Source organism: Stigmatopora nigra, chromosome 3 (genome assembly GCF_051989575.1).
Source record: "Stigmatopora nigra isolate UIUO_SnigA chromosome 3, RoL_Snig_1.1, whole genome shotgun sequence".
Taxonomy (NCBI): domain Eukaryota; kingdom Metazoa; phylum Chordata; class Actinopteri; order Syngnathiformes; family Syngnathidae; genus Stigmatopora; species Stigmatopora nigra.
This window is the reverse complement of record NC_135510.1, coordinates 8,282,085-8,307,394: the sequence shown is the minus strand read 5'-3', so window position 1 is coordinate 8,307,394 and position 25,310 is coordinate 8,282,085. Positions and strand designations below refer to the sequence as shown.

The 25,310-nt window shown below is 43.0% G+C and overlaps 3 protein-coding genes across 7 annotated transcripts in view; 1 reads left to right on the top strand and 2 right to left on the bottom strand.

The window, feature by feature from the left end:
* Nucleotides 1-11,666, bottom strand: part of usp10 (ubiquitin specific peptidase 10) — a 14,373-nt gene extending 2,707 nt beyond the window's left edge. Inside the window, exons 1-14 of one of the 2 annotated variants that reach the window (XM_077712531.1) lie at nucleotides 11,356-11,666; nucleotides 8,470-8,538; nucleotides 8,232-8,277; nucleotides 7,393-7,453; nucleotides 5,192-6,300; nucleotides 3,603-3,694; nucleotides 3,284-3,393; nucleotides 3,154-3,209; nucleotides 2,975-3,078; nucleotides 2,446-2,545; nucleotides 2,085-2,265; nucleotides 1,417-1,582; nucleotides 824-968; nucleotides 76-141 (exon numbers count right to left, since the gene is read on the bottom strand). In XM_077712531.1, the coding sequence (XP_077568657.1) occupies nucleotides 76-141; nucleotides 824-968; nucleotides 1,417-1,582; nucleotides 2,085-2,265; nucleotides 2,446-2,545; nucleotides 2,975-3,078; nucleotides 3,154-3,209; nucleotides 3,284-3,393; nucleotides 3,603-3,694; nucleotides 5,192-6,300; nucleotides 7,393-7,453; nucleotides 8,232-8,277; nucleotides 8,470-8,538; nucleotides 11,356-11,376 (2,326 nt within the window). In that variant the 5' untranslated portion in view covers nucleotides 11,377-11,666. Of the gene's footprint in view, nucleotides 1-75; nucleotides 142-823; nucleotides 969-1,416; nucleotides 1,583-2,084; nucleotides 2,266-2,445; nucleotides 2,546-2,974; nucleotides 3,079-3,153; nucleotides 3,210-3,283; nucleotides 3,394-3,602; nucleotides 3,695-5,191; nucleotides 6,301-7,392; nucleotides 7,454-8,230; nucleotides 8,278-8,469; nucleotides 8,539-11,355 lie in introns of both variants that reach the window. The other variant, XM_077712532.1, reaches the window with a different exon arrangement.
* On the top strand, nucleotides 11,120-14,768 carry marveld3 (MARVEL domain containing 3). Its single transcript, XM_077712533.1, has 4 exons — nucleotides 11,120-12,030; nucleotides 12,702-12,910; nucleotides 13,105-13,202; nucleotides 13,509-14,768. The coding sequence occupies exons 2-4, from the start codon at nucleotides 12,708-12,710 to the stop codon at nucleotides 14,123-14,125; spliced, it is 918 nt and encodes a 305-aa protein (XP_077568659.1). The 5' UTR covers nucleotides 11,120-12,030; nucleotides 12,702-12,707; the 3' UTR covers nucleotides 14,126-14,768.
* phlpp2 (PH domain and leucine rich repeat protein phosphatase 2) overlaps nucleotides 14,185-25,310 on the bottom strand; it is a 25,287-nt gene continuing 14,161 nt past the window's right edge. For all 4 annotated transcript variants that reach the window (XM_077712527.1, XM_077712530.1, XM_077712529.1 and 1 more), the window contains exons 5-19: nucleotides 25,166-25,291; nucleotides 23,554-23,708; nucleotides 23,105-23,251; nucleotides 22,775-23,005; nucleotides 21,877-22,079; nucleotides 21,743-21,803; nucleotides 21,569-21,664; nucleotides 21,134-21,289; nucleotides 20,446-20,646; nucleotides 20,210-20,372; nucleotides 19,999-20,129; nucleotides 19,651-19,761; nucleotides 19,350-19,544; nucleotides 19,029-19,260; nucleotides 14,185-18,583 (exon numbers count right to left, since the gene is read on the bottom strand). In XM_077712527.1, the coding sequence (XP_077568653.1) occupies nucleotides 17,318-18,583; nucleotides 19,029-19,260; nucleotides 19,350-19,544; nucleotides 19,651-19,761; nucleotides 19,999-20,129; nucleotides 20,210-20,372; nucleotides 20,446-20,646; nucleotides 21,134-21,289; nucleotides 21,569-21,664; nucleotides 21,743-21,803; nucleotides 21,877-22,079; nucleotides 22,775-23,005; nucleotides 23,105-23,251; nucleotides 23,554-23,708; nucleotides 25,166-25,291 (3,474 nt within the window). In that variant the 3' untranslated portion in view covers nucleotides 14,185-17,317. The remainder of the gene's footprint in view (nucleotides 18,584-19,028; nucleotides 19,261-19,349; nucleotides 19,545-19,650; nucleotides 19,762-19,998; nucleotides 20,130-20,209; nucleotides 20,373-20,445; nucleotides 20,647-21,133; nucleotides 21,290-21,568; nucleotides 21,665-21,742; nucleotides 21,804-21,876; nucleotides 22,080-22,774; nucleotides 23,006-23,104; nucleotides 23,252-23,553; nucleotides 23,709-25,165; nucleotides 25,292-25,310) is intronic.

Below are 25,310 nucleotides of genomic sequence, written 5' to 3'. Positions count from 1 at the left end.
AGACAAACGCAAACATTATGTTCCAGACTGACCTGCTTTCTAAACCCATTTTTTCCCAAAGCCAACTGATCTTACCTGCAAAGAGCCTGTACGTTCTTTGGCCTTTCACAACTTTGCTCTTCACTCCGGAAGACAGAAGGTCTGCGGGGGAAAAAAGCACATAAAAGGCTTAGTTTATAGCTAAGTTGAGTTACATCCTGTTCTCTCACCGTCTTAAATGTCACTTCTTGGAAATTAGCATTTAAACCCTATGGTGGGGGTATGCTCTCTCACATTGTCTATCACTGTCATTTAATATAGCTTTTTTGAAAGGAATACATTTTGTGATATGTTAAGAAAAAGAATCTAAAATATGGAAATATTACTATATAACTGTGCATGTAAACAGAGTGATACCCAGAGCTGGACTTTTCACCCTTTGTCTTATGGTTAATTAACCAACAAATTAAACCTGCTACTACTCTGTCATTCAGGGATGGCTCACAATGAAATTTGGTAGGTACAGTCAACACACTTTTTTTGTATCAGGGTAGAGTAGCAGTAGTAAGAAGTTGTAGCCAGCCATCCACAATAATAATGAATGATCACGGTCAAATCAAAATGGATTAGATGTCCCGCGCTGTAAAAGGCATCCAAAAAGGTATACGAGTGGGCAAGTGTAGAAAAAAAATATCTATACATAAGAACCTTCCTTGTTATCATGTGACACAGGAGTTTTATGACTGGGATTTGTGCAAGCAGATACAAATTGAAGAGCCTTGCAAATAAAATTCTCTCAATAAAAAGCTTTTATGAGGACAGTTTTCTCTTAAAACACCCGTACCTTTGCTTATTTCCAGGTCGACGGGGTACTCGATGATCTTGTTAAGTTTCTGACAACCTCCGGTCTTCTCAAAGACAAATCTCTTGAGATGGAGAACCAGGACAGGGGGCAGCTCCTCCAGAGTCACTCTCCGGCTGACTTCAATCTAACACCAGGGACAAAAAGTACTTTACTCTCCTAATTGTGGGGGTGACACCGTTTCATAAATAGGAGATTTAGATGGAAGTCAATACAACGTGCAAATGACAGAAGAGGGGGCGGCACACGGCAGGATAGAAGAGAACATTTTGATCTTGCCAACTTGTAAATCAATGTTTGATTTTGGAGGCACGGAACACAACATAGTGTCTCTGCAACAGGTTTAAGTCAACCCAAACAAGCGTCTTCCTCTTAAAACCATGTGCCCTAGACCAATTAGCAAATGATAGCAAATCTCAGGAACTGCAGTGACAATTTAATAAGGCGCCAGTTGAAAAGGATGTTGCATTCTTGTTTCACTAACCAAGGGGCCAACTAAAACTTGCTGTACGTGCCAAGAACAGTACCAGTGGTCAAGAAACAATGTCTTGCAGAATGTAGCGTTACTTGCATACCTCCTGCTTGCTTTTAGAAGTGTAACCCTGGACAGACTCTCGTGCCACCAGCGTTTCCAGGGCCTCCTGGACCGTGCGGACCTTCTCTGACTGGATGTCCAGCTGCAGCGTGAAGAAGGGCTGCAGCGTGGCCGACTCCTTCGAGTTCTGCTGGTACACCACCGACCTGAAACCACATTCTTCTGGTTACAATCACACGATCACAGGGCAGCAAATGATTAGCGTTCCCCACCTGACTAACTCACTGAGGGGATTCACAGATAAAAACATGGGAGTATAGTAAACTCCCATCTGGCATATTCAAATTACGTAAGCCTTTAAAAGAAGTGAGATTCACCAAGAAGCTAAGTAGGAAAGGTACAAATATAGAAATATATATTCCCTAAAATACATTTAACATTTACTCTGGCCCAAAATAAGCATAATGAGTAAATGACAGAACAACCCTCGCGTGTTCTATTTCACTGCTCCCAAACAATGTTGTGAAAATATTGCGGTCGCTGCCAGACCAGACACTCTTAAAACATGTCATTAAGACTCTGCTTTAGCCGCTCTGGTTTTTGCCTTGAAATCCGGGCCAGGGGGTTAAGTGTGTATGTGGGTGGACACCGCATGCTCACAGAGTCACTCGGCAGAGCTATTTTTTGCTTTTGGTTGGTTCGGCGTACCTAATGTGTCCTCCGAATATGTCTGTGATGGGTGTGCGGACAAAGTCGGCTTGGCGGGTGATTGAGGCCTTGTTGCGGGGTCCCACTTGCTTCCATTCGTCCTCGCTCCCCTCTTCTCCCTTGTCGGCGTCATTTTCCTCCAAGCCCGCTGGGGAATCTGGGCCGTTGGATGTTGGGCTTTCTGTTGGAAAACACTAATCACCTTCCAACATAGGAACTTATTGACAGCCATTAGCAGCAATCGGCGTCCAATCCAATCAACTGAGAGGGGCTGGCTAGCAAAATGGATTGAACGCCTATTGGAATCAATGGCGGCCAAAGAGATCATTCCGCCTGCCTGTTTTTCCCAAATAGTGCTTACTCTCTTCCTGAGGCGAGATGAGTTTTTTCAAAGCCAGCATCTCCTCGTGCAGCCCATTCAGAGTGAAACCAAGATACTCCTCGGCGTCTTCCTGTCGACCCTGGCAAAATAACAACAGCAGCCATGAAAAGACAAGAACGTCTGCTGTAAGAAATCAAACGAAAGTCTGTGCACACACTCAGACCCTCATTAAAATATTTTAGGTTTTCTCATCGCAAAACAATCTCAAGTAATGATTCAGCACTTTGGATTTCCTGTATTTCCTTGCCTTGAAGAATTTCTACCTCATTAAAAATGTACATTTCGTAGAACTAATAACACCGAGTCTCAGTACTTTGTTCCAAAACCACCCCCAGGACAAAACAAAAGTTACACCTTGACAAAAAAAGTCAGCACAGAGCTCCGACATGTTTCAACAAAATGCAACACAAGAAGTTCAATTTATTATCAGTGAATTTAAGATCTGTCTTGTGAGTCAATTCAAAACGTGTGTAAAATAAAGATTGACAATTCCGGGGCGTGGGCTTACCTTTTCCGAAAGACTGGACTTAATGAGGGTGAGGAGTCTGTAAATGTACGTCGGTTCAAACGGAATGCCCGGTCGAATGTCTTTCACTAGCTTGTCACCAACAGCTGTGGACATCGATTTGGGTCAGTGAGGCAAAAAGTGGAAATCAAGTCAAACCATCTTTGAGATCAGCCAATCACCTGGTTTCAGTTTGGCTGGCACTGGCATGTTTGTGAACTCATTCACCAACTTTACACTAGATAGTCGAGACACAAGAGAAGACAAGTCATAAAACACTCGGTGCAAGAGTCGAGTGACGAAATGACTCACAAGTTGTCGATCATTGGTGTGGAGGAGCACGACCTCCGTGTTTCACTGGGCACAGGAATGGACTTCATCAGGTGATACATTGGTGGACAAGCTATCAGAGCTTGAAGAGTCTGAAGCCTTTGAGTTAGGGAAGAAAAACTGGCGGGGTGAAAAGATCCTTGATGATTCATGAGTCACTGTTTCCCAGCCTTTCAGCCAAGGACATTTTCTTATTTGAAAAAAGCTCAAAGCACATCACCACAGTCAAGACATTATAAAGATGACAAAGTCAAACATCCCAAGTCACACTTAAGTCAGAACAACAAGAGGTAAAGGATACAGCGTTGATGTAGCACCAGTTTCCTTTGTTGACGAGTCCTCTCGGCTGCAAAGACACTGGTTTATGTATCAACTTCACATTCTCAATAAGTTCTGGGGATTCAAACAGACAACAATCTTAAAAAGGTAGCCTCTTTTGACATACATCAATATCATGTATACAAATGGGTGATAGCGACAAGTGTTCCTTTTTCCAGCCGAGTCTCTTGTCACAACAACACAAGAGACATGAACTGGATCAAGGTAATGATCTACCACGCCTAGGAAGGGAGACTGCCATTAGACACAGCTCCCATGGTAACGTGGACAGGTTGCCGCTCATATTAGGCGGCCAAAGGCTCCATCTAAAAATTTTTTTCCAGAATTGAACCACTTTTATCTCATTTACTGTCATTGGCAGGGACAGACAGCCAATCTATTTTAGCAGCGACCGCAGCTGGCCAAAGCGAAAACAAAGGCAGACCGGTGTTTACTCTTGTGGTAACAACATAAGTAAGTTCTTCAATATCAGTCAAATTAAAGCACCCTGTGAGCCTCCGAGTGAAAACAGTCCAAAAGAACCTAGCATCAAAACAGGCATAACCATTTGGAGGCAAACATAGTTGCTGTCAGCCAAGTGTTGTCTCATCTCTTCTTTAAAATTAAACAAAAATTCACCACACACTGAAAGTAAACACTATGACCTGAAATGTAACCAACCAGCACATCAAGTGTATACACCATATTCCAAAGACTTCAGATTGTGTTGCAATTTTCCTTCCAGACATTTAGTGCACCAAATATGAGTACCTTGGCACCTAACACTGTATACATTTAGGTAGCTTCAAATCTTCACTTGAAAAATGATGCAAAGACAAATGCATCCTACAAAATAGATCACCATGCCATTTAGGCCTTGCTCCTGCAAACGGCTTATAGAAGAATTAACACTGCCACCAAGTGGTGACCAAACATTACAGTTCCCAAGAGGAGATTTAACAAGCAAATGGAAGAGATGAGCAACAAAAAGTATCATGTCCTAATCTTATCATAATTTCGCACAGTCCCAGAACAGTGTCTCGGAAATCACTAAATGTCATAACCAGATCATCATGTAAATACTAAAACAGATGATTCCAAACTTGTGACCGCCTACAAAACTTGTGGGATAGTGCAACAAACATACGCGCAGCATTTCTGAGAAATAGTAGCACAAATTGACGATTAGCTGGCAACCAGTAAAGTAGGATGTCAATCCCCTAATGCTCAACAATGTTTTAAGACAACAAACTTCACATGTTTACGTTGTTTGCACTTACTCTGCACTGGCCTAGGTTCGTCTTACCTATACTGCCCTGTTCCTATCCTATTAGTCATTAAGTACATCTCCAATGACTGTGGCTGGAAAGTGTCAGGCAATTTGTAAGTTGTTAACACTTGGCAATAGAAAAAAACAATGCCAATAGCCATGACACAGACGCAAAATCACAATGGAAGTCATACTTTCAGTGCAGACTTTTTTTTTGGATATAGTAGCAGTGCTATTATGAGTGCAGTGGATGCAGTGCGTGATTTTGCGTGGCGACCTCATGAAGCAACTTCATGGTATACCTGCAAGCTTAGGTGCCATAGGGTCCTCCGATACGTGGACTGGGCCTTCCTTGACCTCGACAACATTCTCCTCCGGCGTCTCTGGTGTCAAGAGCGGAGATGTTGCAACTTCCGTGGCATTCTTTATCTCCACGAAGGCCGGAGGACTGCCTGGAAGTGGCTTAGAGTTGTGGAAGAGGCTGGCCCAAGATTTCGGGGCGATGGCTGCGGGCGGGGCCGCAACCACAGGCGAGTGCGACGACTCTTCTGGCGGTTGCGCGGAGACCTGCAAATGGTCTTTCTCGCCAGCGTCTTTGTGTCCTTCCGCACCGACGGAAGCGTGGGACTCGGCCAAGCCGTTTCTTTCCCCCGCCTCCAAATCGACGGGTTCGGTGATCGTAGCAGCGGAAGCGGGAGGCGGTGACTTTGAGCGGGAGCTCTGAGGACTATCTGAAAGTTGAGGGCTCCGCGAAGCCAAATGATCTACCTGCTCATCTGCAGTCCTGGGTCCATCCGTCACGCCTCTGCTTTGGCATGAGGATGAAGAGGGCGAAGTTACATTGGTCCCATCTGAAAAAGACGCCGCTCCGCTTTTTAGTTCCGACGAAGAGTCGTCGGGACTTTCGCAAGTCCTCCGCTCTACGGCGGGTGCGACCGTCGCGGCCGAGGTGATGCCGGGAGAAGAAATCCCCGATAACGTCTTACAATCCGCGTCTTCGGCATTGTTCAGCGAGACACCAAGCGCGTGTCCGTTCACCAGCGTGCCGTCTGCGGCGTTGCCGCCGGTTGAAGAGTCCAGGTAGTTGTAGTAGCCGGGCGGACGCTTTTTCTTTTTCTTCCTCTCCCGCTGGCCGCCGGGCAGTCCGTCCAGGTCCTGACCCACCTGGTGATTCTCCAGAGCAGAGGCCTCCGCATCAGGGCAGTCCTCGGAGTTGAAGTGGCTCGTGTCTGGAGCGCCGCCCGCCGGAATCGTCTGTTGGAGTTTCTGGGCCGGCTGGCAGCCCAGGATGAACTCTGGAGCCTGCGGATTGAGGGTGCTCGACACTTTGTACAAAGTGTCGTTCACGCCATCCACGGTCGTGGAGTCCATGAGTTCATCGACACCAAACTTGATGCGCTGGTATTCATCTGCAAATGACAACACACGGACATGAGCACAGATTTCAAGGGATTCAATTTATACTTTGTTTTCCTCATTGGCGACGATAGACGTCTAATCCAGTTTGCCAAATGTATTCTGTATTTGTGTGAATCAATCAGATACAGTACTTTAAGTTTGAAATGAAGTGATAACTATGACGAAATATAACTAGTATTTCCATTAAGTTTAATGTGTGTACTAGGGCTGACACTTAGGATTAGTTTGTGCAGTCGATAAATCAATTTTATGTTGGGCAAAGTGTTGACAAATACTTTTGATTGGTTAAAGACCAAACATAAACATCAAAAATATTTTTTTGTGGTGGGCAAAGAGAATTTTCGTAGTATTTAGCAGCTCTGTTAAGACACGCATCTGCTTTCATAGAAATATCAGAATAATTATTTTTTATCCTTTTGGTTATCTTAATTAAAAAACATAGGACGGATGCTTTGTACTGTTTTTTTAACCCACATTTTGCTGAAGATATTTTTAAGTCATGTAAAGCCAAATGCATTTCTGCAGTTAGAGTGTAATACATGGGTACCAAGTGTGAAAGTGAGGCACAATGTAAAAAAACGTGAACAAACAGGAAATATTAGTGCGTGCAAATTAGAAAATGGCTTAATTGTAACGGCTAGGCAAACTGGTAACGTCAAATTACAAAGCGGTGTCCGCAAATGGTCAGCCGGGTGTGAAAAGTGCAGTTTACCTGCTCTGCACAGATAAGAAAAGCCCCCCTCTGTTAGTAGGACTGAAATCACACGCCTTTAGCAGTGGAATCCCCAAAAATGTGTTAACCCAAAAAAACCCATTCAAGTCAATTTGTTAGATCCAATTCTCCGAAAATAGACGGAAAATCACCTTGGAGTCTTACAGATGTGAAATGCATTATTATGCAAGAGAAGATAAGATACACGAGATCTTGAGCATGCAAAGCTCTAAAGATTTGACCAACAGGCAAGAAAAATACAGGCACAAGGTTCAAGAAGCCACCAGTTATGAAGGCTGGATTAAAAAAAAAAAGTTTGACGGCAAAACGCACAACAGCGAGTCGAGCCACGACGTTGGGCTCCTCCACTCACCGCAACCCTGCAGTCCCATTGACTCCATTTTATATGGTACGGCGGGAGTGTAGTAACCTCCTGAATGGTCAATACAAATCAGGTTAAGCAAACCTTGCAGTAAATGATCGTATTCTAGTGCCATTGATGGCGATGGACATCCAATCCATTTGAATTGGCGCAGTTCAAATGAATTGAGCGTTAATGACATCAATTGCAGTGAAAGAGTTGGGGGGAAAAATCATGGGTGGCTTTGTTCATTAAAGATGTCAAAATATTTCATTTGAAAATGCATTTTTGTTAAGACGTATGCTAAAAATATACCCCTTTCCCTGGAGGGTGACACTGGGGTGAGCCAGGGATATAAATAGTAATGCAATTTTAAAGCCCGCTTTGATGTTGTGTGATAACTTCTTTAAGAGATAGTGCTCGACATAAATAAAATGAAGGTAACTTTTAATCTATTTCTTAGTAAACACAGGAACAATTATGATTGTGTATATAGTGGCCTTCTAATGAATGACATTTGGGGTCCAATTTAGCTTGGCTATTCAGTCAGGGTTTCCACCAGCACTTGATCAGCCTGGTGGGCCGGCAGGTCGTCATTGGCTACAATCCACATAAGGTGGAAAGTGCAAGGGCAAAGTATGTAGATTGTCGTTTTGGCAGACTCGACGTTCAGTAGTTAATCAAGGGATTATAATAAACACAGAAGTCACAATTTGAAGTTTTTTCCCCCACAAAACATGGCCTTGGTGCCATTGTTTCTACCACCGGGCTCTGCAAAATTTTCTGGGGAAAACCTTGACATTCAATAGTGTATGTCTTATGTATAAAAAAGAAAGTTAAATGTGCATACCAGAAGAATGACTGACACACGGCGCTTTGTCATTGAAAGGTGGAAGCTGTGAAGAGGGGAAAAAAAAAAGAGACTGTAACAACTTTTTGTTTGATTGTGAGCTATGAAACGTGTATTTTAGATGTTCGAACACTGCAACAGGTCATTCATTCATTAAGCTTATTCATTAAAAGCGTACATCAAACAAAAGGGCACAAAAGTTTCAGGAAAATGTCTGAAATATCGTGTCACTGTTTACCTCGACGTAACATCGTGGAGTCACAAAGAACTGATTGATCTCATCAGGGCTGAATTCCCCGAAGATGTACTGTGGAGGAAATAGAAAAAAAGACAATGCTTAGGAATGAGGTCAAATGAATAAGCATAAGAGGACAAGGTTTGCTCACATTAGGGAATAATTAAAAAACATGTATCTTAGATGCACTAGCACTCAGCAAAGCTCAACACTGGAAGTGACGAGTCATGCTGGGTTAAACATAAACCTTGACCATGAGACACTAGGATTCCACAAAGTTTTTTTTACTCAGTAGTACTAACCGTATCTAAATTAAGGCGCAATTGCGGTTTGTACTCGGCTTATGAATGAAAATGTCTTTCAACAGGGAACAGTGGTGGGTGTGGCTATTTTTTGATACAATTTGGATTTCAATTGCAACCTTAAGACTAACCTTTCTTAACTGGTTTAATGATGTGATCCGAACACTGAATAAAGATTATCCCAGTTTAAACAGGTTCGGCACGTGCTATGCTGGTTCATTAGACCTTCCTTGAAAGTAGTACTACACAATTAGGGAAAAATATCTTGATGAGGCATTTTATATCATAACGATTTGGCATGAAATAAAAAAAAAATGGTAATGACATTACATAGACCTGCCACAAATGTGAATCACATACAGTCAGGAAGAAGAAGTTACGCTTTGTTGCGACTGATGCTTTTATTTTGAAGTGCGTGCTGTCCAAGCCCAAAGGTGAAACCAGCTCACCAGCCATGCTGCTGGTTCGCCATCATGGTAAAACAAACAGCGCCGCGTAAACAGTGGGACGCGCAGAAAAAGAAAGTGCAAGTCAAGCATATAGAATTCTTTGCAAACGAGCCCCTGTTGCTGAAATCGCACTCCGGGCCAAACGCCGAATAGCCGGCTGTAATCCGACGGCTTCGGGCGGCTGATACGTTGACAACGGGGTGAATGGTGCTCTGCTTTCCTCTGTGGGCATGCCATGCGTACCTCGCTAAGCTGCCTCTGCTGCCGCTTTCCACTGAGGATTACAGCAAATTAGCCATCTGCATCATTTTACCACTTAAGATAGGACTAAACACACCTACCCAGAAAAGGCTCCCCTTAACAGGCGCAGGTATCGGAACGTATTCAAAAACATTTCGATTCTTCGTCATTTTGACTGGGAGGGCTGACAGCGGTCGTTTAATCGCTGCCAAACGCTCCAGGTAAAAATGGATTGAAATTTTATTGCTTTCCGCGATGGATTGAAAGATTCCGGGAAGTAAATCAAGCCAGCAACACACGGATTAATCAATATTCCCAAATATTCAGAATACTTTATTAATCAAGGAACAAGACTACCAACTGATCCAAAGTTTAGTGCTTGAGACAAGTGATCATGGAAATCTCATTTGATGAGCTTGAACTTATCATTTAACACAGTGGTGATAAGAATACTACATTGGTGACTCATCAAAAATGGTCTCAAGCGAGATTCACCTTTGTGCTTGGGTCATAGTGTGTTAGACATGAAGAACAATTCATGCTATATTTTCATGTTGTTGTTTTTTTTTAAACCTGAAGGATTAGACAACTTTGCCTTTCAACTTCCTCAATCTTACGCAAAGGAAACGAGCACATACATGACCCCAGGCAATGTGAGTTTGTAAACTCTCTCGCAATCAGGAACACTGCGCGAGTTTGAATGTACGCTCTAAGTGGACCTTGTTTCAGGTTAACTCTCACCTAGAGTCACCCGAATAAAGTTCAGATTACCAAATGCCCTCTCCCCTTAGCTCGCACAGCTATGACAGCCTGTGCAGTAGCTTTGATTAAATTTAAAAAAAAAAAAAAAAAAAAAAAAAAGGAAAAACTGAACTTCAATGCATGTATGAACTGAGGCAAGGTCAACTGTGGCAAATTGAAGCAGGCTTCTGAATGGATGTTAAATCTCTCCGCCTGTGCAAAAGCTGCAGGGAAGTCGACCGTAAAATGTGTTTATCAAGCAATTTGTTAATTTACTCAATCATCGTTATTGAAGCATATATTTATCTTTTATGTATTTCAATAGGGTTGGGTGCAAGTGTCCATTCCTGGAAAAATATGTCAATCAATGTTAGTAGTAAAGGTTTACTCTTTTGAAACAAACAGAGGATGTACAAATATGCAGTGTTTTGTCCCCCCCCCCCCAGTTCTTTATAAGCCTGGTGGGTTGCCAGGGAGATGGACATGGATAAAACATACTTATTTTCTACTGCTAAGTAAAGTTTGAGTGAAATCATCTCTTGATGAAAGTAGATATGGGAGTTATAAAAAGGTTTGTGGGTCAAACGGTCAAAATCCTGCAAATATATATGTCAATAGGGGCTTGGCTGTTGTGCAAACGGTGATTTGACAAACATCTACCTGCCTAAGAAGGTCTTATAATGCCAGTCTTGTCAACAAAAACGTGCTTTCAATGGAGTGAGTGCTCGATGACATGCACTCGGGGAAGGAGGCCCCTAGCCAGAGCAGGTGGGCCATGCAAACACGCAGCACTTTTCCCCCTGTCACGCGACTTTTCGGAATAAAGATCCCATATCCCCGTCCCCTCGCAACCCGAGCGTGTGTAAAGCCAGCTTTGCAAGTCTTCCGCCCGATGCGCTGAGAAATCCGTTGAACCGTTTTCAACGGGAGAAACACGGGGCCTGGTTAGAGGAAGCATTAGCAAGCACTTTTTCCCACAGCCATGCTTTCAATGACAAGGGAGGCCCGGTGGGAGAAGATCCCCGCGTGTGTGGTTATAACGCGTTTCTATGGCAAATCAAAGTTGGTCTGACGGTCACGCGGGCGTGCGATCTGAAAGGAACGTTCCAGCAAGTTACCACGGGGTGCTAAAATTAGCAGGCTAGCTAGCCAACTACCTGGTTGCCATAAGAAGCCATGCTCCCGGTGTGATTTGCTCTCCTCGTTGGACAAGAAGGGACGTCTCCCAGGGAGGCGTTCTAGATCAGCGGTGGCCGCTTCGACGGGGGTCCTACTTCGACGCCGATGTCATTATCGCGGCAGTCAGATGTCTCCGATCCATGGAAAAGCCGTTTAGCGACCTCGTGCAGTTTGACTCGGCGTCAGCGCCATTTCTATCCAGCGTCTTCTTCGCTTGCTCTAGCGGCGAGGGGAGGTTCCGCTAGGCAACGAGAGCGCAATGAACGACGGTACATACATCCGCTGGAGCGTTGGCCTTTCACAATAAAATCGCACAACCGTTGAAATGCAGGAAAACACAGAGGGTAGTAAAGTAGTTTGAGATATACATAGTTGCTCATAGTATGTTAGCATGAAAATTGTGGAAACAAATATGATTTTAAAAAAAATCTATTAACTAAGATGCTTTCAACTGGGATGTACCTGAGAAATGTGATTTTTTTTGTTATACGTTTACAAATATAATTGGTCAAAAGGCTAGTGGGCGTGGCACACAACAGGTGAGCTGTCCAATCCGGAAGTAGACATGATCCAGGAGTCTTGTTTTTTTTGTTTTGTTTAGTATACAAGCGAAAAAGGACACCGCCTAAAGCTTACTGTGTACACAAACAAAGGTAGGAAACGTTTACAATGAGCTTTACTTTACTTAAGCGGAGCCTACACTGGCTATATAAGGTGCATAGAAAATCTTCAACGTGGCCAAAATACTTGATCAATTGAAGTACTTTGAGTTTTGTTGTATTCCCATAATTTGTATTCATAATGACCTACATTACCTTGCTGATTAAAAAGATCTATTCTCCATAGTCGTTTTGAATCCCCTGTATAGTAGTAGTAGAACAAATATGACTAAAATGAAGTATTTTCACTAATCACCATAGTAATGATGAATATGAAAATGACACACCACTCCTTCAATGAAAACCTCTAGCTCAATAGAGCTATTAGAAATTAATTACTACAGCCAGTAGAATGTACTAATATATTACAATTATGCACTACTTTCCTAGATTATAGACAATTAATGTAATGATGTAGGAGTGGGCGGGGCAATGTTCTGCCCAAAACAATATTTTCTTTGGTTCTCTCATAAAACGTTCATTTGCTATGAAAAACTGAGCCATGAAATTAAATCACAAATATTTTACAGAAGGATTTTGTGTTTTAGATTAAGATGCCCCATTTTCTTAAATTAAAGTACTCTGGGGAAAAATCCAAGACTACTATTGCCATTGCCAATCATTATTTTCTCAAGAGAGCCAATGATTAAAATGTGCTCCCTCAGTTGAAGATGCCAGAGAGAAGTGGCGAGTACACAGACTACAAGAGCCGGGACGAGGATTCCCGATATGACAGGGAGCGTTTTGAGAAGCATCACAGCAGAGATGGCAGAGAAAAGTATAGGAAGACTGACCAGGAGAGAGGCCCAACTCGTGACAAAAGGCCCAGACAGGATGTCGCAAGAGACCAGCGCCATCAAGGAGCCTCTCCAACGTAAGCAACCACGTAGAATTGAAGACTGACAAGTTCCTTATGTCATTTCCAGATTCAAAATACTAATTCAACCATCAACATTTAAATATGATTTCAATACCATTAGTCTTTTAGCGGTTTTCATCATCCTATGGAAACAGACACATTTCCAATCAGTCTACTGTTTACTCAGCATTTGTGTTTTTTTTTCTCAGTTTTAGCCAGCCTTCTATGTATTACTCGGAGGATGACTATCATCAACGACAACCCAGAGAAGCTCTTTACAATCTTCGCTATGTTCTCACTAGTAGAGGTAAGATTGGAACTTTGCAACTATTTAATCAGTTTGAATTAAGGATTGGAAATCGGGCTCCATCAAATTATTTTTGAAGGATGGAAATTGGAAGAACAGTTTTGTACTACGGCCAAAAGGCAAATGTTATGCCAACATTTGTGGGAAGCTGACGGTAAGATAGCATCATGCATGTTTACGATACAGCCGAGCTATTGAACCAATACTCGGTATCGGCTGATAATCAAAATCGAGGGACTTGGATACAAAAAAAAATGTGATCGGGAAAACCCTAATGTGAATATTACTTTTCTGTTTGCGTTTCAGGACTCTGCCAGCTGATGAAAGTGTTCGTCAACCTTCTGATTATCATCTGCGCCGCCGTGCCTCACAGCAGCAACGGCGGCTACCGCGACTTGGCCAGTCTGGGCGGAATCTACCACTACCACTTTGGGGGTGCCGGCGCCTTCCACGGCGCCGAAGCGGACCGTGTGAAAGAGTTGGACCGGCTGTTCAATGACCTCAAAAGGCCCGTGTACGCTTTCGCCATGGCGTGCGCAGGGATCGTCATGACGTACGCCCTGGTTACGCTGGCGCTGGGTGTTTTCCGAGTGCCGTACCGCTACCCGGCTATACTCCTGGGAGAAGCTGTGGTGGACGTGCTGGTGGGGTTGGGCTACATCGCCGCACTGGCGTTCTTCTTCATCAAGGTGCAGGAGAACTACAACAACCCTGTATGCCAGGAGAGGGAGCGTATGTACAAAAGCAAAGGCCACAAGGGTTTCGAGTGTCAGTTCCACGGGGCGGACATCGCAGCGGGCCTCTTCGGCGTACTAGGGGTTTTTGTGTTTTTCTTCGGCGCCGTTTTGGCCATCCGGGCTTTCCGGGTCATGCGGGAGATGAAGAGGCAGAAGGACAATCGAGACGATGGTTTTCGGGGATGACGATGGAGAACTGTTTAAAGAGTAAACATAATGTTACATGAACTCATATCAACATATAATGGTGGACACATTTTTGATTTTTTTATTGTTTTTGATCAATTACTATGAGCTTTACATTTTCATTTTGTTTTCTTCAGTGTCGCCACGTGTCAAGATTCAACATACAGCGCCATATTTTTGCTGACTTTTTTTTAAACCTAATACAGGTGGTAGATGTACAGTGTTCAGGTAACTAAGAAGCTCCGCCCCTGCTCTAGTCATCGGTTGGATTTTGTACTGTATTTAGTCTATATGGAATATGTAAAATTTGTTGCTTTGTAAAGGGTTTTTTTTTGGAGGAAACGAATACAGACAACTTTAAATGGAACCTTCTTCCGTCATCCCATTGAATAGCCAATCAAAATGAGTGCTTTGCAATACAAAAGAATAAAATGGGATGTTAGGGAAATTTATGAAACATCAAAAAAGCTTCGGTATAGAGTTTTATTGCTACTTTGCATTTGGGGGGGGGGGGCCTTTCTTTGTCACTTGGGTCTTTCTCTAAAATCATTTGAAATGAGCAAAACAGTCATTTACATGCTAGAATGTAAACCTTGTTAAAGATGAGCCATTTGTTACAAATAAAAGAATATCTATGTATGTATTTTGTGTTCATATTGACCGCATGCTATCAACATGAAACTGTTCTATATTTCACGACACCGGGTACATCATTTAAATTTCTGTAGAGGCGAGGGTGATATGCATTGGAAATTTAGTAGAAAAATAAAAATCAAAATTCCTGCTGTTAAGAAAAATCATCAAAGTCAGGCTTTCCTACAAAAAAAACATGCACAGTAAAGAAACCTAGCGATTGAGAAATGGCTACTTTGGTCAAATGACCGTGTTAAAAGATAACGACAGATGCTTTGCAACCAAAGTGAGCAAACGCATGGTTTTTCCTCCCCATGTAAACTGGGTTCAGCACTATTGGACCCGTTTCACTTCTGAATTAAAGGGAATATTTTCAGTAATGCACTAAACTGTCTGTACTCCACTACCCAGTAGAAACAGTAAAGAAAAGTTGGCTTATCCCTGTTATAAAAGAAAATGCATGGTTGTGGAATATTTTCTAGACATCTTCAATATATATTTTAATGTGCTATGAATTCATCTTCAATATTGACTCACCAGACACCCAACTTCAGTTTAAGAATATTTTTTTCATTCTATTTCAAATTTATTAACCATTTGAAAATGTAGTTTTTAACCAAATTATTGATGGATAATGTTTAGCACTTGATTATAGTAATGCTCCCCTTTAAAGTAGATTGTTTTTGTTCAATTTTAACACATTTGCCCTTCATTTAAAGAAAAATCTACTGTCAGCCACTAGATGGGAGCAGTTTTATATATAAAAAAAGAAGTCAAACTAATTATTGATTGTTAAAATCCTCTTCAATCCTGCTTTTGACATGTACACAAAGTTTGTATAAATTGCTGTCGCTTAGTTAAACAATTTATACATTTCCGGCCATGATTATTAATGTACCATATCCATCAAATGGAGGTTTGAGTGTTTTTGAGAAATTTCTATAAATATTAAAGGAAATTAATTCAGCGCTTTCTTAGATTATATATATTTATATTCTCACCATAACTCAGTCAGTCACACAAACACATTTGCACATTAACCCAGTACAAAGTGCTTCTTCGATAATGCGTGTTGAATCTACGAATATAGCAAGCAATAAGAAAAAAGACAATTAAGGCTTCAGAGACAATAAACATAACATGAGTGGGATTCAACCAATGGCTCTTCTTCCTTTTAAAAAATAGTGAGTGGTAATTCATTAAGGCTAGAAAGTCATAATTATGGAATGTCACAACTGCACTATTACTCCAAAACAGCCCAAGTATAATCGGCACCTGACTTTGGTCTTCTAAAATACACTTTTGGCACCAGAAACCAAATAGCATTGGCTTTCTGTATTTACACCTCACAATAAAATAATTGGAGGGGAAAAAAGAAGATTGGAATGTATTGGTATTAAAAAAAGGTCCAAAATAAACCAAAATTTGGTAAGATGGAAAAAACTGAGCACATATAACACTGAAATATGCTTTAAAATGCAATTATTTTGCCTCTATACATTTGTCAGACATCAAACAACTATAATTCCCTTGTCTGTATCTCTTTTTTTGTTAAAGGAGGTCAACACTATCAAAGCCTGTGGTGCAATGATAGTTGAAAGACATCATTTTGGCATCGAGCCCAATGAAATGATGTTTAGAATTTCCTTATTCTAAGGAGTAGATTTAAAAGCTCTTTTCTTTTAAAAGTAGTAGCAGAAATCCTATTTTTAGATTATTGATAGCGTCTCTGACTCTCGTTTTATTCTGAGGCTGGCATTTGCATTTTGCGTGCGTGACCAAAAATTCTGACTTGAGCGCACTTCCAAGCAAAGTGACCCTAGAGGGTCTAAAAAGGCTCAGTCTGGATTGGTTAAAACAGGGCTGGAAACTTGATAGGTATTAGAACCACACTGAAAAAAAAGGTAAAATGACTTCCTCTTTTAACTTAAAAAAAATAAAAACTGAGAGCTTTCCTTTAAGAATTCATCTGACTGAGATGAGCTGAGTTTAGTAAGAAAAGGTGAAGAATCTCAAAATGGCCCCCTTCCAATCTTCTCAAGACATCCACAGTGTATAAAGTATTGACAGCCCCTCATTTCGAAGGCGCAAATGCTTTGGCAATCCACACGAATCAACCGTCAGAATCCCAGGATGGATTGGCAAACCATACTTGTAGCTTCTGTGCCAAAATCACACAATAATGGACTTGAAATGACGGCTGATGAAAATGCACTTCTATTCAGAGGGTGCCATTTAAAATATTGATTTCATGTTCCGAGCTACGGGAGGACTGGCTGAGTCAGCATTGTTTTACTTCCCTCAGGCGTATGTACACGGCCGTTTTCTCTCTAAAAGAGCCGTGTAGCCTATAAAGTCTGAGGCGGAGTTATCAGCGGTAGGCACTTTTACTAGAACAATATTGAGCCGTGTTTTGCACAATCCCAAAGCTTGGTGATGTCTACCTAGGATTTCAGCCTTGAAAAATCCCCTTGAACCTCAATGGACTGGTTTGGCCGCGCCCTCCTTGCGATGGCACGATAACAGCATGGCAGCCAAATTGTGCTAAGCTCCCCCTTTTTAGAGGGCGGTATCGTAGACTTCAGGCTTTATGATGGTGGGGGCTCCAGGGCCTGGCACGGTGCTCAGGGCAAAGGGAAGAGGGGAAGGGTGCGATTGGTCCCACGCTGAGTCTTTTAAGGAAGGGGGTGTGGATATCGCGGCGGGTCCCAAAACGAGAGGATTCTGGCTTTTTAACTGCTCCCGCACTTCCTGCTCCAAACACGGAGGTACAATCAGCTGGTCTTCGGGGTCCTGTTGCGCCGGGGCAGTGAAATACCCGGACCTCTTCTTAGGTGCTTCCAGGGCCACCTCGATGAGATTGTGACTGTCCTCGGGGGCCACCACGGACCCGTTGGATAACTTCTTTCCAAAGAGACACGAGGCCGATGGCGATTTTCTCAGGTCGGCAAGCTCTCGTCCACAAACGGCCAACAAGCAGCCGTTCGTGGCCGAGACCACCACGCCGTTCTGCCGGCGCGTCTTGCCGTTGGGATAATCAAGGTCCGTCTCCGTCGGGTACTCGGGGGCCCCGGAGCGGAGCTGGAAGGCGCAGCAATGAATGTCCACCTCCACTTCCAACCTGCTTCCGTTGGAGATGACGCCTTCCGGTGGAGTGTCGTCGTCGCTGTCCAAGCCGTTGTCGGAGTGGTTGCTGGAGAACGTGGCGCAGGAAGGTTGCCGCTGGAAAGGGCCCGCGTGGCTCACGAGCCCCACCGAGCCCGGGACTGTGATTGCGGGTGGCGCCGTAGCCGGGTGCAGGCTGCAACGCCGCTCGGGGCGAGGCGCGACTCCACCTGACGTCGGGTGGTCGTCGGAGGCGGTGGAGCCCGCCTCGCTGCCCACCTCGGAGGCGGACGTCTCGCTGTTGAACTCGGAAACAACCCCGCTAGTGGAGGACAACGTGGCCGAGTCGCTGGGGGCGGGCGTCGTTGATACCGGCACGCACCGGGCTTCAGCGGTGTAGACTGGCGGCTCGCAGGTGCAGCCGTCCTCTGTGATTTTCAAGGCCACCACAGCTGCCCCGATGTTGTCTTTGCAACCGTAGCTCTGAGCCAGCGTGCAAAGCTTCTTGGCGGCCACCCGCGGATCCCGCACGGCCTGAACCGTGCACACGGCCTCCTGGTAGGACACGCGCTCGAACAGTGCGCGATTCCCCAGAATCAAGAAGTCTTCATGGGATGAAAGTGGCTCGGTGTGAACCCAGGGCTTGGGGAGCACCCAGGGGGAGAGATAAGAGCAGCCCAGCAGTCGTGAGCAACATGTCACACCGCTCACCTTGTTATCCTGGGGAAAAGAAAATTCCTCAGGGTGAGGCAGGTGTGGCTGTAAACACAGCAGGTACTAATACGATACTGCATCAAATGTTTTCTCACACAGCTAAACCACCGTCAAATAATTACCGTGTTTTTGGAAGTCGTATTTCTGGACTATAAATCGTACTTTTGAGAGGTCAATTTTTTTATTTGCTCAGAAATCAAAAACATCCTTTAAAGTAACAAAAGTAAATGGAGAAAAACAGGCTAAACCTAAAAAAATTCAGATAACTACTATAAAACAACAACAAAACAGCCAGTCCTGGTTAAGAGAGGAAAAAATAATAACTCACACTATTATAGTATTAGTCGCAGGCCCAACCAAAAAATGAAAAAAGTGCAACTTATAGTCCAGGCAATACGGTAAGTCCTCATTTTAACCCCAATGAATGAACCCACTAAACATGTGATATTACCTCAGTAATAATTGCTTTGCTGAGTTTAACTCTCTCCATTTCTTCTGTGCAGTTCTCCAGGTTGTAGACTTTGGAGAGGGGTACGGGTCGCCCATCCCGACACAACACCGCTTGGCAGTTTCCCACATTTGCCACCGTCACACTGAGGTAGCCTCCCGGTTCCGAGGACTCGTGATGGATATAACAGAGCAAGGCAGAGGCACCCAATTTTTGTCCGGCCATACCTAGCTTTCTGTTCCGTTGATGGAAAAAACACAACCCGTTTCAGAGATACAGCGACTTGGCAGAAAACATGGCAATATCGCAAGTGACTCCACAAACCTGTGAGACGTCAGGAAGGTATTGCTCATATACACACTGTCAATACTGGAATGTTGGACTTCCTCGCACAGAACGTCACCCATGGTGCACTGCAGCAGCCTAGGTACTTCCTCGTTGCGGTCCCCATCGAAAATACCATAGCAGGCTTCAAGGCTGTCTCCTAGTTGATCAATGGCTAGCACTGACACACACAACCTGTAGCAGATGATATTTGCTTTCAAGAGCTTCCTCACAACAAAATGGGCAGATGCAATTTAAGGAATGAGCGTTTTACACAGCTTGATTGAGATGAAAAGCTCACTTGTTTCTCTGGCCGCTCATTTCGGAGTACCCGTGGCTCCAGGGAGTGGAAACGTTTTGCGAGTCTCCCATTGTGGTCGATTTCTGGTCCAATTTCAACGTGGGGATGTGACTTTAATTGAGAGATAAAGCCCAGTGGAGTTTAGACACTAGATGACTTTTTTTTTGCTATGTCCCTTCCGTTAAGTGACTCTTTCTTCCTGGCCAATGGGATTAAAAGAGTGTTTTGCACTTTCTTTTTGTTTATTTTACAAAGAAAAGGAATACAAGTTGGGCTTGCAATCTATCCAGTTCAGTAATTATTAATTAGTGACACTGATTGTTCCAGTGAGTTTTGAGGGTGACTCACCTGAAGAGATAGAGAGTTTTGTGTTCGAGAATCAGACTGCTGTTGCCTGTCAAATCCAACTCCTGCAGGGTGGGCGGCAGCGATTTGAGCAGTTGGATCTCAGTCATCTCATTACAGCTCAGATCCACAAGCTGCAAATGTGCGATAAGAAAAAAACTTGTCAAGTGTTAAGCGACCAACAAAGACAAAAATCCTTAGAATCTGCCATGACCTTGATTTCAGGAAGGTCGAGGATTTCCGGGAAGACGCTAATGTGATTGGAGTGTGCGATGAGAGTATGCAGTTTCTTGCAGCTCGACACGGTAGAGGGAATGCTCTTCAGTTTGTTGCCACTTAAATTGAGCTCCTCAAGCAGCTCCAGTTTACTCAGTTTACTAAAAAGACAAACAAACACCGGTTTGCCCACCCCTGTCTGCGAGACCAATCAATACACAAAGCTGAACCCACCTGGCTGGGAATGACTGCAGCTGATTGTACGCCATGTGCAGGACCCTCAAATTGTGGTGTCCGACCAGCATGGCGACGCAGTTTTCATCGAGGGCGTTCCTGGTGAGGTAGAGCTCCTGCAAGGTGCTCAGGCTATCATCCGATTGGCCGCAGGAAGGAATACTTTCCAGGTTATTGGCCGAAGCGTTTAAATGCTTTAGACTGTGAAGTAGACAATAAAAGCAATGCAAACTGAAAGGTACTCAACAGAACAATCTAATGATAACGTTACAATTAGTGACGTACACCTTTTTAACTTTTACAGCCAAGACATCATTAGATTAGGTTTTTTACAATCTGCTGTTTTCATTCATTAAGGGTCATTTCAAGTACCTAATGAAAAGCCAGTTTAAAGGGCGACCGTGCGTTGCGCAACCACCGTGATTACGCCTCAGTATTTGAGACACAAAAGTCCATTAGAGGGCTAATGGGTGTTAAGCGATTTAGCTGAAAGGAAACAGACGACAAAAACTGGCTCACGTTTGCACTTTAGTGCATCGATCTTAACTATGGCGCTTTCATACACGCTCACATATAAAACATTAGTAGTTGTCACATCAAACTAGTGCAACACATGAAGACTAAACCAAAAAGCCTGCGAACGGCGATGCATAGAAAAAGGATTTTCAAGAGACTTAGCTGGACTTACTTTAAGGCCTTGAAGAAAAGACTCTCTGGGAGTTCTCCCAATTTATTGTGCTGGACATCCAAGACCTCCAGAGGGACGTGCTCCAGCAGGTCGGGCAACTTCTGCAAGCAATTGTTCCCTACGTGAAGCTTCTTTAAACTCAAGCTGCTGAGCAACCTGTCGCAAAGAAAATGCATTACAACTGAGGAACAAATGATATGTTAGGACAGCACAGTTAGCGGTTTACTCAGTCAAAAAAACAAAGTGGTTTCCACAAACAATGAATGACGTACGTACCAAAATGAAAAAAAAATTGGATCTCCTGCATAGTTCTCTATTGTTTACGATGCATCATGAGACGCAGGTGTCACACTATTTACATAGCTGTTGCAATAATGCCTATACACTTGGAGATGGAAATTTGGCTTTGTTTTCCCATCAAGTGCAAATCCTAACCTGGATGGAAGCTCAGTGAGGAGATTGTGCGTGACATCCATCATCTCCATTTTTTTGGAGTCACACACCCAATCTGGCAGGAGCTCCAGGAGGTTCCTGTCTCAACACACAAAAGCTCAACTTGGTAAAGTACATTAAATGTCAGAAATATCCAATTAATCCCATTCAACTCACTGTGATAAATCCAAGTGGGTCAACTGGTTTGGGACTGGGGAAACATTGACTGCACTGAGGCCTAAAAAAACAACAATATATATTTTTTTGTACAAAACTTGAATGGTGTCATAATACCGCATTTGCGCACTTACGATTGCTGCCAGCTTGAAGCATGCGGAGCGCAAAGCCGTTGACCGCCAGCGTCTTCAATTGGTTGCGCTGGCAGTGGAGAGCCTCCAGACTGCAGAGGGAAGTGAGGTCCAGAGAATCTAAAAAGTTGTCTCTCAGGTCCAAGTGGGTTAGCTGGGTCACATTCTCAGGACTTTCACTTTTCACACAGCGGAGTCCATTCAGCCTGAATGAAACAAACATTCAACTGTTTTTTTTTATTGTGATCTGAGTGGTTAGAGTCCAGAATTGGAGGACATTTGAGTTCAAATAAAAATGCCAAATAAATGTCAATTTGGTAGTTGGGAGAATGTCTGTTTTGAATGTTGATTGGTGGATTATTTATAAGACTTATAAATCATGGTAGAAGAAAGCAGCAAATCACATATGCTAGACTTGATATGATCAGACATTTTTTTTAAAGAATGTGCTAAGCAAATTTATGTCCTTGCTTCTGTTTTTCATATTTCTTTTAAAAGATTTTTTCCTTGATAGAATGCTTCACTCCACCCAATGCGAAACTGTTACAGATATGATCAGAACATGACTTTTTTCACTACAGAAACACTGTGTCTTTGTAAATACGCCCACTCATTATTTAACCCACATCCAATTGCGGCGCTGCGGTCGAGTTATCGGGCGAGGCGGAGGTCGAGTGTTCGGAAGAAATACGAGCAAGAAAAAAAAAAAAATCAATGAACAAGGAACGGCCATTCTCCAACAGCACCAGTGAGCCAACAAATAAAAATAAAGTGCAAATCCGGGTAGATTGGAGGTGTGAAAAACGGATATGCTCAATAAGCGCTCAATCAGACTAACATTAGAAAACGCAATAAACCTCTGATTTGGCTTTGATTTTACTATTCCCCCAATATTTATTACCTGAGGTCGATGTGTTTGAGGTGGCTCACACTGAGCAGAGCGCACACCTCCAAACACACCACTTGATTCCCGGCCATGGACAACTTGTCCACCGCAATCAGTCTCTCCAGCACAGCAGGGATGTGATTAAAGTCGTTGAAGGAAAGGCCCAGGACGCCCAGCTGGGTCAGTTCGCCCAGCTCGGCGGGTAGGGAGCTAAGATGGTTTCCGTCCAAAGACAGGGTTTGTAAGCTGGGGAGAAAAAAAAATGTAGAATCAACTTATAATTGGACAGAAACGAGCTTGCGATTCACAAGCGTGCAAATAAAAATAAACATATATGAGTGTCACCTTTGGAGATTCTCAATCTGCGAGGGTACGCTGTGGAGATTGTTGCAGCTGAGGCTGAGCTCGGTGAGGGTGAGGATTTCACACACACATTCCGGGAAAACCCCCAGACGGTTGTGAGATAAGTTCAAGCTCTTCAACTGGGAGAATCTGAAGACCACCAGAGAAGAATTAATGCCATTACATCACAGCATTAGTGTGAAGTTTGGACGGATAATAACATGTCTCCAGTGAGTATTTCTGTACTGGTGATCAGTTCCAAGAATAAAACTTTATGGCAGTTAAAGTGTAGCCCGGTCTAACATCATGAATATTTAATCAACCAGTAGGAATTAAAATGAGATTTTTTTTTATTAGTTAAGAGCAGGTGACTGTTGTTCTCCACGATTGTTACTTTAATGTGTTTGTTCTTGGTCTCCAATTTAAAAAAAATTGTGCCATTTTTTTTGTACCTGGGGAGATGAAGCAGACCACCAGACCCCAGCAAGCTCATAAAATTGTGTCGCAGGTTGAGGTGGGTGACGTCTTGGCTGTAAAAGAGATACTCAGGCACTGCTTCTAAACTGTAGCAAGAAAGGTCCACCAGGCTGACAGTCTGTGAGACCACCTGACAAAGAAGTAGGCAGATTCCAAGAAAAAAATAAAAATTAAACTAGTAGGTATTTCATGTCATTCTGAACTTCAGCAATCTCACCAAACCGCCATTTCTCCCAGAAAGCCTTCGTGCAGAATCCCCAAATGAAAAATGCCATTGGCCAAACTCAAATGAGTTTACGGGTACTCGTACATGCACGGAAATACGTTCAAAGGTTGTAACAATCGCAGAACCTGTTGTCAACTGGAGGTTTTTCACCAATGCTAAACATAATTTGGGGCAAACGGATCAAATAAGCTGCGACAACAATCTTTTTCAAAGTAGCTTGCAGTGTTTGTCTTCTAGCCACATTATGCGCGAGGCTTCATGCCGAGCAGCGGGCCAGAAAATGGGCCGGCTGCTCACGGGAGCATGACATCCCATAACTTGATTTGGGAAATGACAAAGACAAAACTGCTCATCTCTCACGCAACGGCGGCGGCGCCCTTTCTCGACGAGCCGCCGCTTTCAAGATGAATGAGACTAATTAGGTGATTCCACCGCCAATCGACTGACTGAAGGCTGAGAAAGAAAACACTCTAAATAACTGAAAGCTGTGATGGAAAAGACAGGCCCGACATTGCACAAAAACCACAACAAAAGGAAAAGTGATGAGCCAAATGTAATATGCGGACATCGACAACTGCACTATTGCTCCATAATTCATAGTCTAATGGCTAAATTTAACCTACATTCATCAACTAAACTTAGATTTGTGACATTTATGGAAGACTTGTTGAAAAATGTACATGGAGCTTTTTCGTACAGCGGCGGCGGCTCAGATCGCTCGTATTCAAATCGACTTTATTTGCATGAAATTAAGTCATTGGTTGCCATTGACAGCGAAAGACGACCGATTCAACGAATTAACTCATACAGTTAAGGAGAATGGGATTATAATAGGACTCAATGGCAGGAGTGTCAAGCACATTTATGGTTACTTTTGCAAGGCCAACTATGGTTGCCACCATTCATTGACATAACTATAATAATTCATTGAAAATTAATTGATTATCGAGTAAGTCAACGACTATTTTATAGGTGATTAAAATTTTAGTCAGACCATCTTTTCCAAATTCTCATTCCAGAGACTCTCAATAGCAAATATTCTCTCATATAATTTAAATTTTTATTATATTTTATTTAAAAAATAACTAAGTCTTTTTTTTAAATTAAGAAAGGAATTATAGTAAAAACGTGTATTGTAATTCCTTTTCATAAAATTATTATTATTTATTCAAAGGAAAAATGGGAGAAATTATGTCATTACTGTTGCATTTAGAAATTTGATGATGACAAATCGTTACCATACGTGTTACCAAATACAATTTTTTTTTGTCTAAAACGGGACAAAATCGGGTCCAAAATGGCTTTCAATAATATTAAAGTAATTGTGCCAGAGCATTGTGTTATTTTTCTCTTCCCCTCACTTTGTTTGCCTGTCGATGCCATCTCTGGTAATCAGCCAGCGTGTCGAAATTGACAAAGTAAGTCTGCGCCTGCGATCCCGCAGAGCTGAACATCAGACAGTGTTGTCTCCTTTTCACTTCTTCCACCTCGATACAAAAAACATAC

Bases quoted from the DNA above. Each gene is read 5' to 3' on its own strand.
- marveld3 (XM_077712533.1), top strand. From the start codon at position 12,708: ATGCCAGAGAGAAGTGGCGAGTACACAGACTACAAGAGCCGGGACGAG. The intron at 12,911-13,104 runs GTAAGCAACCAC...TTTTTTTCTCAG, and splicing joins CATCAAGGAGCCTCTCCAAC to TTTTAGCCAGCCTTCTATGT. The intron at 13,203-13,508 runs GTAAGATTGGAA...TTTGCGTTTCAG, and splicing joins CTATGTTCTCACTAGTAGAG to GACTCTGCCAGCTGATGAAA.